Here is a 19,170-nt window from a genome sequence, read left to right on the forward strand (position 1 = left end):
ATTTTGAGAAGGTCACTTTTCCATCGGGAGAAATGCGTGCAAAATGCAAGCATTGCAATGGTTCCTACAAATTCCAAGCCGGCGGCGACTATAGATCATTAAAACGACATGTAAAAACGAAGCACTCGACAGAATATGGACTCGATTGTTCTCAAACACAATTATCTAGATTTTCTAGCGGTAGTAGTACTGATTTTGGTTTATTTTTATATTTTGATAATAAATTAAGAGAGTCATTAGCTAAATTTATTTCCGTAAAATATCTTTCTTTTAGTTTTGGATTTAAATGCACATTTGAAGATTTTTGTAAAGAATCTCTTAATCCATGTGCTAAACGTGTTCCTAGGACTACACTTACTCGTACAATTAAAAAATTAGTAAAACAAGAAAAAAAGAATTTAATTGATGAATTTAGTAAATTAAATAATAAAGTTTCTTTATGTGAATTTTTGTAGTATAATATTAATTTTAAATGAACATATCAATAATGAAGTTTTAACTTCTTGTATATTAGCTATGAAAACTAAATGAAAAAAATATTTTTATTTAATTTCTGAAATTTATTTAGTTGCATTTGCTTTAGATCCTAGATTTAAATTAGAAGTTTTACAAGAAATGCTAACTTTATACTATGACGCTTTAATTCTTGTTAAAGATCCTTCTTCTCCTGATCCAGCTAATATTATATATATTATTAGAAATTATTTATGTGATATTTATAATCAATATTATGTGAAATATGGAATACAAACTAATATTTCTGAAACACAACAACAAACTATTAGTACTAATTTAAAACTTTCAAAACACAATTTTTATTAAAAGAACGGACGAAATGTCCACGAGGATCCTCAAGTTCCACACAGGAATTTGAGAATTATTTTATCACTTCTTTTGATTTTAATGAAGCAGATAGTGAAGATTTCGATATTTTAAAGTGGTGGTCACAGAAGGCTCAAAACTTTCCCGTTCTCTCCGTAATTGGCAAAGAAATTTTAGCATGTCCAGTGTCAACTGTTGCTGTGGAGCAAACATTCAATGCCGGCGGCAACATATTAGATGAACGGCGATCAACTATGTCTCCCGACTCATTGGAAGCCCAAGCATTACTCGACGATTGGACAAGAGCCGAGAAAAGAATCCAGGGAATGCAATTTTCAGAAGACGAAACCGAAGAATTTGATACTGAAGGAACAAATACCAACGGGAGGGAGGAAATGGAAGTGAGTGATGTAAAAGGGTGAAAATGTAAAAGAATTACGTGGATTTTGATTCCCCTATACCCTAAGGGGATACGTAGGCAACTTAATAAGTGCAAGTCCCTTTTTTTAATAAATTTTAAAATTTTTAATATAATAATCTCGAACCGTCGCGAACTGTGAACCGAACCGTGAACCGGCGGTTTCAAACTGTGAACCGTAACCATTTTAGACGGTTAAAGTTAAGGGTCGATCTGTCATGAACCGTCGAATCAACGATTTCGAACTGTCGAACCGTCGGTTTTGAACCGTGGATCTAGACCCCATGTTTAATTTGACAGGCAAATGACCATCGCCTGTCTGAACGTCGCAGGGGATCGTTATTTGTTCATTTATTTATTAACAAGCATACTGCACCATCTCCGTTGGACGCTGATCCCGATCGGCGAATAAACTATCTTTCCTCTCTTGGCTATTTCCCTTTCAAATCTTGGAGCTTCTTTCTTTCCTCTCCTGGAAAGCGATAAGTCGAGCATCGATCCCTGGTCTCGACTGCGGCGGATGGCGAGGAGGCCCAACGGGGCATGCGGGCGGCCGCTCTGGATCCTCGTGGCGGCGGTGTTCGTCTTCTGCCCCCTGTCCTACTTTGCCCTGTTCGCTTCATTCCGGCGGCCGGAGGATCGCTTCTCGGCGTCGGCGGACGACGACGCCGGGTTGACGTGGAGAGGAGTCCAGCGCGGCGAGGATTTCTGCAGAGGGCAGGAGCATCTGGAGCTATGGGGGCTTGTCGTCAAATGGGGCGCCGATTTCAAATTGAACTCGTCGGCTGAGTGCTGCCGCGCCTGCAAGGCCATGTGCGGTAGTGGCGGGCCGTGCCGCTGCAACTCCTGGGTGTTTTGTGGGGATAGGGAGCGGTGCGGCGAGAAGTTCGGGGAGGTCAGTGATTTGATCTATTTTCGCCGATCTTGTTGCAGTTCTTTTTTGATTAATTATTGATCTTGTTGGTTAGGTTTTGTGCATTTTGCTTGTCAATGTTTTATATTTTCCCTGCATTTCACGTGTAAGAATATAATTTCCTTCTGTACCAGCTTCACTTTTCCTAGTGTCAATTTTCCAATGGTCTTTGATGTGGTCTCCAAGGTGCATCGAGGTACAGAATTTGTAAATTATTATGGAACATGAGAAGCATGTTACGAACAGCAATCTATCACTGCCATTTATTCGTTCCAAACTCTTTTGTATTGAATAATCTTGTTCAAGCTAATTGGAAGCATGTTACGGCACATGCATCAAGTATTGAGATGGCGGTTCAGTGATACTCTTATAATTGTTTGACATGTTTTTTCAAACTGTGAATCTCAACCATTTGGAATTGAACTCAATATGGTTAAGATCTGTGCTCGTAAGTTTTAACATTGTTCTACTTTGTCTATTACAACCTAATGCAACTTCAACTTTTTTTTCCTGGCTTGTGATTGACATGGATGGTTTTATTTTGCATTGTTATCAGTAAGCACGTCCCACCCTTGCAAAGTTATAATTCATCTTCTACGTCCTGGTAAAATTGATCTTGACATATAAATAATCAGCATCTTATTACTTATAGTGTTGGCTGAAGAAACAAGACGATGTTTTGTTTCCTTCTCTTCATGAATCAGGGGAAAAGGTGATGTGGACTTCTGGACTAATTCATGGAAACGGAGAGGTAAAGTTTTGATAGAGGTTTCTTAGTAGCTAACGTATGATTTCAATACACGGATCTAGAACTACATTTCAGTATATGATTCATGTAATTCTCTTCATTAATGTTCTATACTATTTCTATTTCTCATTTCAATAAAGAGTAACAGAGTTGCCTGTTAGCCCAGCAAGTAAATACATACTGGAAAACACAGCATGGTAATTTTGCAGTTTTGATTCATCATTATGTTACTTACAGACACAAATAAGTTGAATCTAGGTTATAGATTGATGATTTCTCAGTAGTATTTCACAGAGAATATAGGTCTCAAAACGAAATGCTTCTCATTGTTTCTTAGTTACCTGCTTGTTTCAACATAATAGACCAGATTATTCAATTGCTTCTTTCCTCTTTTGCAAGCTGTAGTTTATAACTTGATCTTTTTTTCTCTTCTCTAAATCCTGTCCTGCCAAATTGGAAATGTTACAGCCCTGTGAAAGCTGTTCAACTAAGCTTATTTTATTCATTGTATGTTATTGATTAGATGTTGCAATGGTTAAAGAATGTTTTCAGATTACCGCATCAGATTTTTTGCAGAGATTGTTTTTCTTTTTTTGCAACTATAGTAAAACTTTATGATTAGGGATAGAAAGAATAGGATATACGATTAGCATCAGTCTTGTGTTTAATATTGTTTGCTTGACACTTCCATGAGAAATATCTTCCATCCATATTGTATCACACCTCTGATATTGAGCTAACTGGCACACTGAATATCTATGACTCTTGATTTTCTTGCTAAAGAAGACAACACAGCCTCAAAGTGCATAGAGTAAAAGTACAGTTCACCAAGCCCAGCAATTTATGCATTCAAACTGCATATTTTTCAGCAATTTGTTGAATGAATTCAATGTATTTAATTTCTAAAGATTCTCTTTTGAATACCATCCTCCTTAGTAAATATCCTAATATGAAGGGCACTATGACTGTTCACATAGAAAATCTTCTCCATATCTCCTCTTTCAATTAGGAAACTAATAAGTGAAAAATATAAATGAGCCTAGGCAGACAAAAATATGTGAGATAAGTACCAGATTATCAGTTGATATAAAAGCTTCTTGAAAATAAACAGAATTTAAGAAAAAAGTAGTAGTGTTAAGCAACATGTAAAGGAGGATCAATTATCCTCTTACAACAATTTTGAGCATAGAGATTATATACAATGGTGTCATATTTCCAATATTTTTTGGGCTCCTAAATTTGTAACTTCTTTGATTTTTCATAAATATATTCTAGATATAGCCAAGATTATCTATTCCTTAAGATGGTCCTGAGTAAAGAACAAAATGGTCAATTCAGCAGTGCTTCTGAATGTATTCTTTTACTCTCTGCAAAAGGGGATGCCATTAGCTTGATTATTGTTAATGCAAACATCTATGAGTTGCCTGATTATTTACATCTAATAGATAATGAAGCACAGTGAAATAGTATAGATTGTCAATTATATAAACTATATTTGAAAAACATTGTTCTCATGAGATTGGATAGTATAATTTTATGATTTTTCTTTTTTTGCAAGTCATCATTGTCATAATCAACAAGCTTTGTTTGTCTCAACTATTTATTGTTGGCTACATAAAATCTTATCCTCCACTGAGCTCTAAGCAAGGCTATACACTATTAGTTTTCAAATCAGTTAAATATTTTTTTGTTATGTTGATTAGTATTTTCTTTAGTCTCCCTCTATCCCTACACCTCTCATTCAACTGTTTACCTTGCCTTTGACTATGTACATACCATCTCAATGTCAATTTTTGTAATTGCCTTCAAATAATAATATAAAGAGCACTTGGACAGAATTCCTTAAATATGGTCAAATTCATGTTCTGTTATTGAATGCATGAGTTTTTTCCAAAATGCTGAAAGTATTTGACACTTAGGAAGATGGGAAGTGCTAACTGTTGACATCATATGAAAGCATCACCTACCTGCTACCACAGATAAGCTTGAACTGGATTTTCTGTGACATATTGGCTTGAATATTGGACATATTTCAGAATTTGTTTTTATTTTTGTTGTGAACTTCCACCAGAATATTGTGTATACCTTATTATTTTACTTGCAATTATGAAAGACATGCAAGTTGCAATTCTTCTCATGTCATTTTATTAATAAACAAAATTTAGTTCTATTTTGACATAACAGTGATGTAACTTTTTCCTTTTTCAATGAAACATGTTTATTTTTTTTTCTTATTCAGGGCATTGTTGGTCTGGAAACAGAATATGGAACGATTCGAATCAAGGTAATGATATTTATATAATGGACAAGGGTAATATATGAATGTGTGATGTCCTACCTTTTAAGTGTTTTCTGGTTAATCTTCAAATAGCAACATTACAATTCATAGTTTCAGTTGCACAATTCATGGATACCCACTTAGGTTTCTATAAAGATTTTCTAATTATAATGCCTATTCAATGATGATCCTTGGGTTTTCTATAAAGAGGATTATTTATGTACATCATGAGATGAAAGGGATGCACATAATTTCTCCATTTCCATCGAAGCATATGAAACAACATATTAACATAATTTCTGGTAGGAAGAAAAGATCATTCATGTTCCTAGGCTGTCAAGGCTCCACAAACTCTTTCATTCAGGCTTGGGAACAAAATTGCCAGTTTTGGGAGGAAGAAAAGATGAACATAACAAATTGGGGCATCCCAGAAACATGAATCGCATATCAAGCTCTATTATGCATATGTTATGTTATCATTTATTAAATCATGCTCTTTTATTTGTATGCTATTATGGTACGAGGAGCTCTTAGTTTTGCTTGATGATATAGTTATGCCTTAACCTTCCAATGCAAGTACATCTGGCTGGTTTTTGGAGCAAATTGCTGTGTGGTTCTAGATCGTGTCATTACATGTGAGCTTTGTAGCTTTGTGTTATCATAAACTTAATGATTGACAAAGAAAATCCCTTTAGTGTTATCTTGATTGTGATGGATATGTTACCTGCTGGTTTGGAAGCTAGTCTGTCTTAATTTCATAAGTGGATTCTTGACTCTTTTTCACAATACCTAGAATAATGTATTATGCCTATGGTTCCAGTTATATTCTCACCATTTGTTTATACTGTGATACAGCTATTCCCTGATTGTGCACCACATTCAGTTGCCTTTATTCGTGAGCTGTTGGGATTACGCCATTGTGCAGGTTGCCAAATATATCGTGCTGAGAGCCGAGGCCAGTCTTGGGACAGTGCAGGGAATCACATATCCCATGTAAGATGCTTAAACTGTGTTAATCTCACCTACCAACTTTGCCATTCATTAGCTGCTTGTTTTTTTATAGATAAGGTCATATAATCTGATTTTTTATGTTTGCATCACATGGAGAGTAAAACCGCGTTATATAACTAAGTTTTGTCAGGCAATATCTACCTGCTCAGTTCCTAAATTACTACCACAAACACTCTGCTGATAGTGCATTAATTAGCCTTCCTTCATGATGCCAGAATGTTATTCCCCTTGTGAAAAGGAACGTTTAGAATTTAGTCCTGTTTCATGCCAATCAAGAAAATATTTAATTAAAGAAATAACAATTCCTGTTACAATAGTTAATAGGAACTCTAGCCTGATTTGTGCCACTAAAAGGATATAATATATGTGGACTATCCATACATGGATGACATCTGCATACACATGTAGTTGCACTGATAGAATACGTGCACCCCCGGGGCATAGTTGAGTTGGTTATGACGGGGCAGACTTGCTGAACTGATAGAATACGTGCATTTAAGCATGCATTTGTCTATTTCAATTTATAACAACGCTTGCATCTCTAATATGTAAAATTAGTTAGTTTTAGAATTGGCATGATGTAGAAAGAGGAAGAATGGAAGGGAAGATGAGAGGAAAGAGATGATGAATTTAAGAGAAAATAGAAGCAATCTTTTAAAACATCAGCTTCACCATCCAACAGAAGCCTTGGTAATATTGAAAACAATGGATAATGGAGATTAAGTTTGGTACAACACTATTTGGTCTAAAACATGATTAATAAAGACAAAATTTGAAAGTGGCACGATCAAGGTTTGAAATCTCAAGTCGTTTCGTTTGATATCGACGAAAATTTTCGTTCCACTAGCGGATTGGCACCGACATAGCATTCCGACTGAGATGGAGGCATCGCGTGGTCTGGCTACGCCTCCGGGCCTGGCGACGCCACCGGAGGCGTCGCCCGGGTCTGGCGACACCTCCAAAGAGGTCGCTCGACCCACGCATGCACCGGCCGCAATCGTGAGGAGGCGTCGCTCGGGTCTAGCGACGCCTCCGGAGGTGTCGCGCGGCTCGTGCATGCACCGATCACGAGGAATTTTTTTTAACTTAAGTTTTAATAATTAAATCCTAATTATAATTGAGATAATTTAAATAGACTTAATTAAAGTCTCTTAAAATTATCCTATTAATTTTTTAATTTTTAAATATTTATATTAAATTTTTTATTTTTAGTTAATATATTTTATATTTTAAAAATATTGAAACTATACTGGCACGGTACGGATATGCTACTGAAACTGTATTGTTCCGGTCTGGACCGAAACCTTGGCACGGCTCGATATTTTAAACTTTGGACGCGACACAAGTTGCATATATAAATAGGCAACACGTGTTGACCTCTCTACAAAGAATTGATTTTAAAATGTTTTGATAACTTTCCATGTAATCTAAGTTAATTCTTTAGAGGGCAACTTGCATATATAAATGGGCAACCAATTTATGACACAATATAGATTATTCTACCACCTCTAATGGAGATCATGTGGTCAATGAGTTTTTTTACTATCAACCTTATCTAATTAAAAGGAAGATATAAATAAAACATGAATGTGAAAAAAGATTTCATCTTTTTCCCCTTCTAGGAATAACCAAATCACTAATTATTTTTTCTTTTTCCATCATGTAGGCTTCTTTTGGTCCTCCTCATGCTTTGATTCAAGGAACACTGGAAGCTGAAGGATTTATATTCAGGAAGTTCCCGTTGGAATCATCCCATACAATAAGGAGAGGTTCAATTGCATGGGTAGACTCTGGCCCCGAATTCTTTATTAGTCTAGCAAATCACATCGAGTGGAAAAGATCATACACCGTTTTTGGTACTGTTTTTCCCGAAGATATGACTATTGTTGAAAAAATAGCTGATCTTGAAACAAAGTCAGATGTTTGGAACAACATTCCTGTGTTGGTATTGGAAAGACCTATCGACCTGAACCTCAAGAGAATAACAAAGTGAATGAAGGTGTTGAGTCTTTAACTGGACACTCAGCAGATCCTTTGTGCTGAAACTCACAGATTTTGTTTCGAATAGACTGTTATACATTTGGGAAAATAGCGAAAAGAATCAATTCAGGGAACAATACATGCTTTCGAAACCATTGTTTCTTTGTATAGAACTGAAAATTGAAGAGTGGTCGACCAGTAGAAGAAATTTTTTACTCTTAAATTGTTCATTAGTGTTCTCAGAATTTTCTTACTCTCAGCTTGTTTTTTTTTATTTAATATATGATTGGAGATGATCCCTCTTATTTCCTTTGCATCTCTTCACATCTTCAGCTCTTAGTAAATTTTGATATTCTCTCAATTTTTCTTATTAGTATCTCTTGCTCCTCTCCTATCTCTATCAATGCATTTATTGGTATGTAAAGAACTTATTAATAAATTAACTAAATTAAATTGTGATATCATATCGATGTTTAGTTTGTGTTCTGAACCATCTGGTTTTCAATATTCTTAGCTCTAAAGAACTGGAACCAGTCTTCATACTGCTGATGATCCAACTTGCTAGAAATTTCCAATCCAAGCATTCAACCTTTCAATCTGCCTCTCTATGTTAAAGAGCAGATAAAAGAATATCGTTTAAACTGTTAATCTCTAAATAATATGTTGTCGGATGGGATAGCGATTATCTTATGAGTAATATTGAATTCATTGGTTCGACTGCGAACATCGAAAATAATCTTTTAAAACTTATTAATTCAAAAAAATATCAAAAGATAAGGAAATAAACAATTCTGTCAAAAAATATTATTAAATAAAAAATTTTAAACGAGACTTTAAATATAAAATTTTTAAAAAAATTTTTAACAGATTCAAAATCCTAAACGAACTTGAAATCTTAAAAATCCTAAACGGATTTAAAATCTCTAAAATATAAAAAAATAAAAATTTTTAAAACTACTCTAAATATCAAAAATTTTAAAAATTATTAAAAATAAAAATTAAAAATTAATAATAAAAATTTTTGAATCCTCCTACATCAGTTGCCTCAAGTTAAAGAATTCATCCTCAAATTTAAAATAATATCAAATGTCGATCAAGAAGAAAATCGTCTGATATCAAATAAATAAAATTTATTAATAGTTGTTGGACTTTAAAAATCCTCGCCGAACCGCTGATGAATATAACATCAGAAGGTCACGGATTGATCATCTTCCTTATCGAGTAATCTCAATCGTCCTTTTTCAAAGCCCAAAAGGAGAGGTTAGTAGCTTCAAGTTTTTTTAATCACAGTTCGAAGGGGAATATAATTGTATCGAAAAATATAAACTAATCATATTGCTGGATGTTTCTGCATCACAATATCAGACGAAATCATATCTTGTACATTGTGCATCTATCAAAGAACAGCAATCAAAACAACAAAGATCAAATCATGCATAGAAATCGAAAATACACTGGAAACTAGCTGAGCTACTCTTTGTCTTTAGTGCCATTTGAGGATTTATCCTCTAGCCAAGTTGCTCGCCACTGCTTGTCGTAGAAGGTTGTTTCTTCAAGTAGCTTCTTTAGGGTATCAACATCTTCGTTCTTTCGAATAAGTAGAACTCCCGCAACAGCGACAAATAGCAAAGTTTTGCAGAAGAAGTTCCCCATTTGATCAACAAGACCTACTCCAGTGAGGCTATCCACAAAATATGCCATGAAAAACCCGATCATGGCCGCACGACCTACATGAATTTGATGCCGGGCAAGGGATGAAACTTTCTGCAAATGATTGAACTGCAGGAAGATGCAGAAGGGTACCAACCATTGAGTAACTCAGCTTCTGGAAGGTGGAATCTTTTGATCCATGTCAACCATGGGATGATTGAGGTGTCGAAAATCACCGGCTCTTCATTGCTTGATGCTTCTGGATTATCTTGAAGCCATTTTCTTCTCCTGACCTCTGGAACATAAGGAACATGAAAATTCACAGTAATGAAATCGCCATCCAAAAATTCATCATACAATACTGCCATCGATATTTAGAAAGACAGTAATAAAATTAACTTGATTGGCAAAAGCACAGAATGTTTTGTTCAAGTCCAGCCTAATGTTTCTTGGTCCATTTAACGCCTATGTCGTGAAGACTCACATACAAATTGTAAGCTAGAACAAATAGTATGCATCTACATGTCTAACACATGATAAATTGAGGTGTTAGTAACTGGCACTGATGGTTTCAGATAGGCAGGTGTCATGGAGGGGTAGATAAGGAGTCTAAATACGAGATCTTATCAGTAGTTGGATTAATACTATTAATCTAACTTTCGGAGGTTAAACCAGTATTGGGTCCAAATGAGTTCAAGTACTTGCATGGGCAGACCCACTCTGTAACTAGATTTATGGAATGCCTTTCCTATGAGTACAAAGATACTTCAAAACTCTTTCTCGATGGACTTCTGAATCATTTCAGTTTCTGTTGACCCCTTAAAATCCACAAACTTAGAGTAGTTTTTGAGTCGCAGCAAACCTTGTTAGAACAGAAACATTAGTCTCATTACACAGTTTGCCAGTGGCATTTAGCATGTACCAAAGGTTGAAGGTCTAGTGTTGAAATCTGCAAACCCTGGAATTATGAACTGGATTCACAAGATGAGTTAACCTTTTGGCATCTAAGCTTAAGGCTTTCGATAACATTTGGTAATAATCATTACCACATCTGGTTAAGGGTTTAGAGATTGCAATTCCTGTCTCAAAGTAAGCATACCACATCCAAATTCTAGATATCCACCTAAAATTGTATTCTGCCCTAGTTCTTTCACATTTGGGATCATGAAGTAGTTTAAGAAGAGCGTTGCATTGCTCGACTGCCTTAGGAATCAAAAAAATTGTTCTAAAAGTATTAAAGATCACAAAAGGGCATCTAAGCTTAAGGCTTTAGATAACATTCAGTATTAACCAGTACTACATCTGGTTAAGGGTTTAGAGATTGCAATTCTGGTCTCTAAGTAAGCATACCACATCCAAACTCTAGATATCCACCTAAACTTGTATTCTGCCCTAGTTCTTTCACATTTGGGATCATGAAGTAGTTTAAGAAGAGCATTGCATTGATCGACTGCCTTAGGAATCAAACAAATTGCTCTAAAAGTAGTAAAGATCACAAAAAAGGGCATCTAAGCTTAAGGCTTTAGATAACATTCAGTATTAACCAGTGCTACATCTGGTTAAGGGTTTAGAGATTGCAATTCTGGTCTCTAAGTAAGCATACCACATCCAAACTCTAGATATCCACCTAAATTTGAGATCATGAAGTAGTTTAAGAAGAGCGTCACATTGATTTGACTGCCTTAGGAATCAAACAAACTGTTATAAAAGTATTTGGTAACAAATCATCGCTATTAGCACACAATTGATTGGAGAATTAGAGATGTCTCACCAGCATCCAACACCGCATCCCAATCGGTCTTCCCATCCTTCAAAAACTGCTTCAAATCCCAGGTCCCTCCGACCCACCTGGGGTCCTTGAACTTGGGTGGCGGCGCCAGCTCCTCGGATTTCAGTGCGGCTCCGTTGGATCCAAGATCAGGCTTTTGCGCACCTCCCGAACGCGTCTCCTCCGCAGCAGCCGCGGGAGGGGTTTCCCCCCTGTTCTCCTTCGATTCCTGCTCCGCCTCCTTCTCCTCCACGAGAGTCGCCGAGGATCCCGCTTCCCCCGCGCCATTCTCAGTGGCCCTGGAGAGCAAGAGGGAGGGGGGCTTCCTGGGGAAGACGGCGAGGTGGGATCGGAGGCAGAGGTGGGATCTGAGGGATAGGGAGGAGAGGGCGGTGGGAGGAGGCGGCGGTGGGGAGAGGAAGGCCATCGACATGGTGAAGGCTAGTGGAGCTTTAAAGAGAGGAAGACGAAGAGGAGAGTGATGAGCATGAAGCTTCTGGTCGGTTATCTGGAACAAGACCTTAGAAAAATATAGGCCTCAAAAAATTAGGAGAATATTTCATTCTACCCCTATATTTTATTTATTTTTTATTTTACCCTTAATTTTTATATTTTGTAATTTATTAATAGAGATAAAATACCCTTTGATTTTTATGCTCTGTTTATTTGAGAGGGTGGAAATAAAAATTGTGTAAAAATTTTTGCAGTGGGAAATTTTTGTGTATTTACTTTGTAAAAAAGAATGAATTATTATTATTTTATTTTATTTTACTAAATGGACAGATTGATTTATCAATTCATCCAGGGATAATTTTTAATTCATCCAAATCATATGAAAAACACTTTCTAAAGGAACAAAAAGTGCGATTAAGACCCCGGAGCATAGTTGAGTTGATTACGATAGAGCAGAGATAATACCCTCGTCCGTCGTGGTCAACTGTAGTTTCTTAATTTACCTATTTATAGATAGTCGTGGGACCGACCGTGTGGGATCGCTGATTGAGGAAGGATGAATATTGCTCCCTTTTTTTAAATTTATTTTATTTTAAATCAAATCAGAATATAATAGAATAATGAAAATAATACATAAATGACACAAGTTATTTATTTGGTGTACAATATGATCCATTAGGTAGATTGTTCCATAAATAGGTACTTTTATATATTTTCCTTTCAAAAATTATTTAGAGGTGGAAAAACCTTTTATAAACATAGAGATTACGATAACAATTATAATAAGAGTTATCGACAACTTAGAGATTCAGAGCTCAACGAAGATTGTTAGAGAAAAACGGAGCAAAGATGAGCAGAATGACTTGATCAAAGAGATTGCTTGGAAGAATTGGATGATCAGCCTTTGCCTTTGAGGCTTCTTTTATAAGATTTTATTGGTCGACCAATCCTACTTGTTTCAATCGACTAATAAGGATCTGATCATGCCCAATCTGCGCTCGAAATCCTTTTTTTCGGTCGACTGATCATCAGGTTCAATCAATCGAGAAAATACTATTCTGTCTTTCCATTTAGGTTTACTATCGGATCAGATAAACATCTTGCTTGATTCACATTTTTAGTCGTCTAATCCACGAGAATGGTCAACTGATCCTGATCTCTCCTTCCAGAGTCGGATCACATCTTGCTCGATTCACTGATCAGATCCACATTTGGTCACTCAATCTACAATATCGATCAAGATCTGGCCTTCAATATTATCATCGAGCATGTATCATCGTCCAATTAGATGATGTCATGTCAGCTCTATCTGCCACATCGATGATCGATTGACTGAACGCACTTGTTCCATAGCTTGAACTGTGCGATCGACTGAGGTCGACTAAACTCAATTTTTATACAAAATAAAGTTAATACAGTAGTAATAATAATAATAATAATCCTACAAAATAGAGTTAGCAAATTATGATTATGCATACTCTATTATTTTTATAATTAATACTGTCTGATCTCGATCTTTAAACCAAGTTGATTTCTTAGTCGGACATTGCCTATCTCAAAGGACCACCTTCATTACTGTCTTCAGTTCAGAAGGACTTCTATGAACTTATCTTACTTATCTCCCTACTAAACATCTGGTCTAATTGACTTATTTGAGTTTTCTCTGTTTAATATCCGATCGACCCACCAAACAGGGGCGGAGGCAGGTTTCCACGAGAGGAGGGGGGCACATTTTAAATATTTAATATTTAATTATTAATTTTAAAATAAATATATTAAAATCAAAAAGCTGGGAGGGCGGTGGCTCCTACCTACCCCCCTTGTGGCTCCGCCCCTGCCACCAAAGCTGACCCTTACTTGATGTCTGGTCATGCTGCCTCATTAAGTGTGTTCTGTTAGATGTGAGGTTCATCAACTCATCTAATTTTTTTTGGTTGATGCTTTGTACTTCTAATGCACTAAGATTTTGTTGCCTAACGTCAGGTTATTTTGATCCACTAGGACTTTCTATATTACTACTTGTACACTCAACACCTACATCAGATCTATAATATCTAACTTTAAACTCTTTTTGTCAGATATCAAAATACGAGTTTGATTATCTGATGTTAATTGTCGGTATTAACACTTTCCTCCCTCTCAACTCCCATGCGAATCAAATTTGCTACTCAAATCAAACTGATATAAAATTGATTATTTCAATCAGTTATCGAATTAATGAATATTTTCTTAACAGTCGACATCATTAGTCAATAAATATTGAACAGTTGAGTCAATCCGATTTATCATCAATCAAGTTATATAGTCATTAATTGTCTAATTCTTCCGACAAAAAGATGGAATCCACCACCCCAGCGGTCCCACACGATTGACCCTCTGTAGTTGGCCACGTGTATTACTCGGCGTTGAGATTCGAACATTTGTCCTTTTCTACAACTCTGCTTCATCGTAATCAACTCAACTATACTCCGGGGGCATCAGTGTCTAATTCAATATTACCGTTGATTGCTCACAATGTAACAATTAATTGATACTAATTCTATTTAACTGAATTTGAAATTTTAAAATCTATATTGAACCTAATAAATCAAAATTTTTTTAAAAAAAATTAAATTAATCGAACTGAATTTCCTGATTCGATCAATTCAATCGATTATTTGATTTAATGAAGATTTTGTTAATCCATAATTCCAGCTTCATATTTCAGTAAGCACATTAGTTAGTTTTGTCCTTTTATGTTTTTTATTTCTTTCGGTAGGAAGGGGAGATTGAGTCGATGGCCTACATATAACTCAAACTAAACTTGTGGATAACAACAAAATTAAAAGTGTTAAAATTTTATGGGCTTACATTGAATAAATAAATAATTGATTAATTAAATTTTAAAAATTTTAAAATATTAACTATATAGTATAAGTCATCTTATATGTACAAATTCAATGAATCATATACAAAAGATTATTCTCTTTATATTCTATCGAGTTAGCTATGTCATACAAGACAACTCAATTTTTTCAGATAATGAAGTCATCTTAAATAGTTCATTTGACAGTTTGAGATTATCCGTTCAAATTATCTTAACAGATAAATCTGAAATTAATTCTTACGTAATTTCAATTCAGAAAAATTTCCTTCTATCTCCAACAAAGATTGTCCAACATTTTCTAATTTCATCCGAACATCAATTATAGTAGACATCGATATGACCAACGTGATTTCTTCAACGATCAAGTCAACAGTGAGAAAACTTATGTGAGACTGAATCAGCATGATCTATCTATGCTTCTCGATTTATTTGATAACTGATGAAATTTTTTTATGAAAGTTGATATTTGAATTATAAAAAAAATTAGAAAAAAAGTATTAAGAAACTTCAGTAGCAATGAATAACCTTGCACTCATCTTATTGTTCCCATAATCAAACATTTAAGCATAAGATGAAATCTGTCATCCCAACGGCCTCATCCGATCAGGTCATAATCAAATATAATAATAGGTTTCATCGTAAACTAGTCCATCATGATCTAGTCCCACAACCACCAAGCCACAAAGCCACACTGCGTTCCATCTGCCTCCGTCAAGCGCGATCCCGCCATTGCTTCCACCGGCAATCGTCGACGGAGGAGCGTCGTCGGACGATGAGCTTGGAGTAGTCGGCGTCACCGTCGGCGTCGTCGTCCCTGAGGAAGACGACGGTGAGCTCGGTGCCGTCGAGCCGTCGTCAGACGAACCGGAAGCGGCGACGGTGACGGCCAGCTTCATGCCCCCGGAGCAGTGGCCGGACGTGCCGCAGATGAAGTACCTGCTGCCGGGCGCGGTGAGGCTGATCCTGGTGCTCCGGTCGGTGTGGGTCTGGACGGAGTTGCTGGCGGAGCAAGCGTTGAAGTCCGACTCGCCGACCTCCGCCACGCTGTGCAGCGGACTGTACTGGAAAACTGGCCGCCGGCCGACGGACCAAATCGCATGAGATTTTACCGTGTTACTGTGCATTAATTCGGAAATTAATTAAGAATTGCTTACGGAGGGTGTCGCCCACGTTGAAGGTTTTCCCGGAAGCCCATGAACTGTAATCGACGCCGCTGTTCCACCCTTGCGAACCGCCGACGGTGTAGTCGGTGGCGACGGCCGCCGGAACGGCTGCTGCAAGAAAGATAAGAAGAGCTGCTTCCAAAGCCATCAGCTCCCTGAACTACACTGCAGGTTTTCAGTAGAATCTAAAGCAATGAACATGATGAGCCAATGGAAAAACCCTAAATATATATAGGCAGCAAAACTGATCTCCTAATAATAATAATAATAATAATTATTATTATTATTGTTGTTGTTGAATGGTTGGATCGTTTATTGATAAACTAATGAGTAGATATCAGTTATTCACCAGCTTCTAGGGCTTTGGTGTACCTAATGCAATTGAATCATTGATAATTAAATTTAATTATTTTCCTCCTCCTTGGTGGTTTTAATTTGCCTAAACCTAATTCTAATTCTTAAGAGAAGTGAGGTAAAATGTAGTCACATTGAACCAACCTTTATATTATTTAAGATTGATTGTTGATAAGTTAAAATGAATAAAGTTGTTGAAATATGTATGGTTGTTCAACCTTAGTTTGATTTTTTATTCAAAATTTGAGTTTGATTTAATTAGATGTTATTGAGCTCTGGATTATAGTTTATTTGAAACTTTTATGTTTTAAAAGTAATTTGATTAGTTAGTGAGTTTGATATTGCAAATTTATTTGCTTAGAATTCTTTTTGTTTATTTACAAGTGTGATATGAGTTTTTTTTAATGAGTATGATTATGTGAATATTGCTTATAAATATATAGTTCATAATAGTTGCTTACAAAGTTTTCCATCGACTATTAGAGTAAATCTGAGAAGTATTTACGTTGAGATCACCAATAGTCGACTTCCATGGTCCTACCGTTGCATATATATACGAATCTGATATCCTGCATGTCTGTTTGTGCCCACATGGTGTGGCGTGATAGAAGAGTTCGGACGTTCCAAATATGAATAGTAGTATTTTTTTATTTACGGTTAAGCTATTTAAGATTTTTTTCCTTTAGAATTTAGGAGTTAAGTTATAGTATTAAGCATAAAAAATTTCAAAATGAAAAAAATTTAACTGTTTACAGGTGTGCCGAGTTATTGTCTCGCATTCCTTATCAAGCACACCCCGTGAACAACTAATTTTTTTATTTTAATTTTTTTAATGTTTAATATTATAACTCAACCCCTAAACCCTAAAGGTAAAATCCTAAATGACTTAACTATAAGTAAAAAAAATTATAAAATGATACTATTTCTATTCCAAGCGCCTAGAATCTTCTATAGCAGATGTTGCACGCACAAACAGGTGTGTAGCACATATATATATATATATATATATACACACACATTGGTGATATGTTGTGCGCGTTCCCGTATGCATAGCGTCTGTGACTGAGTGCACGTCAAGATGAGTCAGAGCGCTCGAAAGTGATTTGGGTGCCCCACGTATTCAATCGCGAACAATAGCTCGTGCACGAGAAATTGTGTAGGATATCAGAACTATATATATATATATATATATATATATATATATATATATATATATATATATATATATATATATATATACGGAATTGTTATGCTGAGCGCCCGTGAGCACTTCCATCCCAGCCGTTCATCCGATCGCGCGCTCAATCTCAGCCGTCCAAAAAATCGCAATTGCACAGTGTTTCTCCTCGGACCTCCGCCGCTTCCCGCCGCCCGTTCATCGCCGTCCGACCACCGTCGGCCGCCGGACTGGGCCCGTTGGAACCGCAACTCGCCGGCGGTCCAGCGGTGGCCGGAATCCGACCGAATTCCGGGCGACAGCGACGCCAGCCACTGCTGCCGTGTTTCGGCCGGAATTCCGATCGGATTTCGGCCCAATCCGGTTGAAATTCGATGCCGATATGTGCGCCGTCGAGTTGCGGTTCCAACGGATCCGGTCCGGCGGCCGGCGATGGTCGGACGGCGATGAACGGGCGGCGGAAGCGCGCGAACGTCGGAGGAGTCGCGCACGGGGCGCGTAAGAACCCGCTCAGGATAGCAAAACTCTATATATATATATATATATATATATATATATATAAAATATCATACTTATTTTTTATTTTTCAGATTAAATTAAATTAATTATTTACTTGTCTGTATCTTATATATATAAACATTTCTAACCTAAACTTTTTCATAAATAGCTCTTTTAAGTGTGTTTAACAGCCATTTCACTGTTTCATCTTCCAGCAAACTCACTTAAATCCTTTTTATCATAATTAATAGATCTTTATTCTTAGTCTTTGAATTAAACTTTTGATCTTTGCGATTAATTCTTTAAATCTCATTTATTAATTAAAATAATTCAGAGTGTGATTTTAGGCCTGTTGGGCCAGATTGAAGTCAGCCCAACAGTGGCCTAGCCCAACTAGAAATCTTAGTATAGAATTCATGATAATTTTTAGCAAGGGTTTAGGCAATGAGTTGCTAATGCGAGAAACTAAAGTTACCAAAGTACCCTCAAAAGGACATAAAACTATTCAAAAAAATTTCCTATTTATTTGTTTATTTTAATCAAAGAAAATTAAATAAATAAATTATTTACTTAGGCTCACTGTAGGCTTGAGTTGAGTTGAATTGAGTACTAAATCAAATGTTCAAGTGGTGGCGATGATCCATAGACCGGCGGACATGATGACTATTGAGATGGGAGTTGTCCGCATGTGGTTGAGAGGTTCGACCCCTGTGCACACTAGAATGAGTTTAAGAGGGCAACAGAGTTATCCGACAAAGTCTCTTTGATTGTTTCAGTTAATACATCGTAGGATGATTCTAACACTGATTTAAGGATTGCCGATATGCATGTATGCTTCTGAGGTGAAGTTACGGAAAGAGAAGAAAAGATCTACAAAACACTTAAAAAGAAGGTTAGAATGACGCAGAGGTGGATCCCGACAAGCTACTTCGACGTTCAAGTTAGGGTTCGGTGTGAGAAAGTTAGGATTGATGTGTGCGTACCTGTACTCACAAGCATGAGTTACCTTTTTATAGTAGTTGATCTCCGAAATATTAGCATCCATTGGAGAAATATTCTGATATACCTCTT

The 19,170-nt window shown here is 36.4% G+C and overlaps 3 protein-coding genes across 3 annotated transcripts; 1 reads left to right on the forward strand and 2 right to left on the reverse strand.

Moving 5' to 3' along the window:
* Positions 1-1,645: 1,645 nt before the first annotated feature.
* On the forward strand, positions 1,646-8,466 carry LOC141844351 (uncharacterized). The gene is made up of 5 exons (XM_074732397.1): positions 1,646-2,135; positions 2,806-2,904; positions 5,141-5,185; positions 6,035-6,172; positions 7,857-8,466. The coding sequence occupies exons 1-5, from the start codon at positions 1,761-1,763 to the stop codon at positions 8,181-8,183; spliced, it is 984 nt and encodes a 327-aa protein (XP_074588498.1). The 5' UTR covers positions 1,646-1,760; the 3' UTR covers positions 8,184-8,466.
* Positions 8,467-9,505: 1,039 nt separating this feature from the next.
* On the reverse strand, positions 9,506-12,080 carry LOC141844267 (light-harvesting complex-like protein 3 isotype 1, chloroplastic). The gene is made up of 3 exons (XM_074732304.1): positions 11,592-12,080; positions 9,978-10,115; positions 9,506-9,897 (listed from the first exon to the last, which is right to left on the reverse strand). Exons 1-3 carry the CDS (start codon positions 12,019-12,021, stop codon positions 9,641-9,643), a joined length of 825 nt encoding a protein of 274 aa, XP_074588405.1. The 5' UTR covers positions 12,022-12,080; the 3' UTR covers positions 9,506-9,640.
* A 3,338-nt stretch (positions 12,081-15,418) lies between these two features.
* On the reverse strand, positions 15,419-16,255 carry LOC141844467 (chemocyanin-like). The gene is made up of 2 exons (XM_074732512.1): positions 16,062-16,255; positions 15,419-15,976 (listed from the first exon to the last, which is right to left on the reverse strand). Exons 1-2 carry the CDS (start codon positions 16,216-16,218, stop codon positions 15,522-15,524), a joined length of 612 nt encoding a protein of 203 aa, XP_074588613.1. The 5' UTR covers positions 16,219-16,255; the 3' UTR covers positions 15,419-15,521.
* Between the last annotated feature and the right edge of the window lie 2,915 nt (positions 16,256-19,170).

This window comes from Curcuma longa, chromosome 13, assembly GCF_044706935.1.
Source record: "Curcuma longa cultivar G26 ecotype Majalengka, Jawa Barat chromosome 13, ITB_CL_G26_1.1, whole genome shotgun sequence".
NCBI classification, from domain to species: Eukaryota; Viridiplantae; Streptophyta; class Magnoliopsida; order Zingiberales; family Zingiberaceae; genus Curcuma; species Curcuma longa.

Excerpts from the sequence above, each read along its gene's own strand:
- LOC141844267 (XM_074732304.1), bottom strand. The coding sequence starts at position 12,021 with ATGTCGATGGCCTTCCTCTCCCCACCGCCGCCTCCTCCCACCGCCCTC. Across the intron at positions 10,116-11,591 it reads GGATGCGGTGTTGGATGCTG|AGGTCAGGAGAAGAAAATGG; the intron begins GTGAGACATCTC and ends CTTATGTTCCAG. Across the intron at positions 9,898-9,977 it reads AGAAGCTGAGTTACTCAATG|GTCGTGCGGCCATGATCGGG; the intron begins GTTGGTACCCTT and ends AAATTCATGTAG.
- LOC141844467 (XM_074732512.1), bottom strand. The coding sequence starts at position 16,218 with ATGGCTTTGGAAGCAGCTCTTCTTATCTTTCTTGCAGCAGCCGTTCCG. Across the intron at positions 15,977-16,061 it reads CAACGTGGGCGACACCCTCC|TTTTCCAGTACAGTCCGCTG; the intron begins GTAAGCAATTCT and ends GCCGGCGGCCAG.
- LOC141844351 (XM_074732397.1), top strand. The coding sequence starts at position 1,761 with ATGGCGAGGAGGCCCAACGGGGCATGCGGGCGGCCGCTCTGGATCCTC. Across the intron at positions 2,136-2,805 it reads GCGGCGAGAAGTTCGGGGAG|TGTTGGCTGAAGAAACAAGA; the intron begins GTCAGTGATTTG and ends TATTACTTATAG. Across the intron at positions 6,173-7,856 it reads CAGGGAATCACATATCCCAT|GCTTCTTTTGGTCCTCCTCA; the intron begins GTAAGATGCTTA and ends TCCATCATGTAG.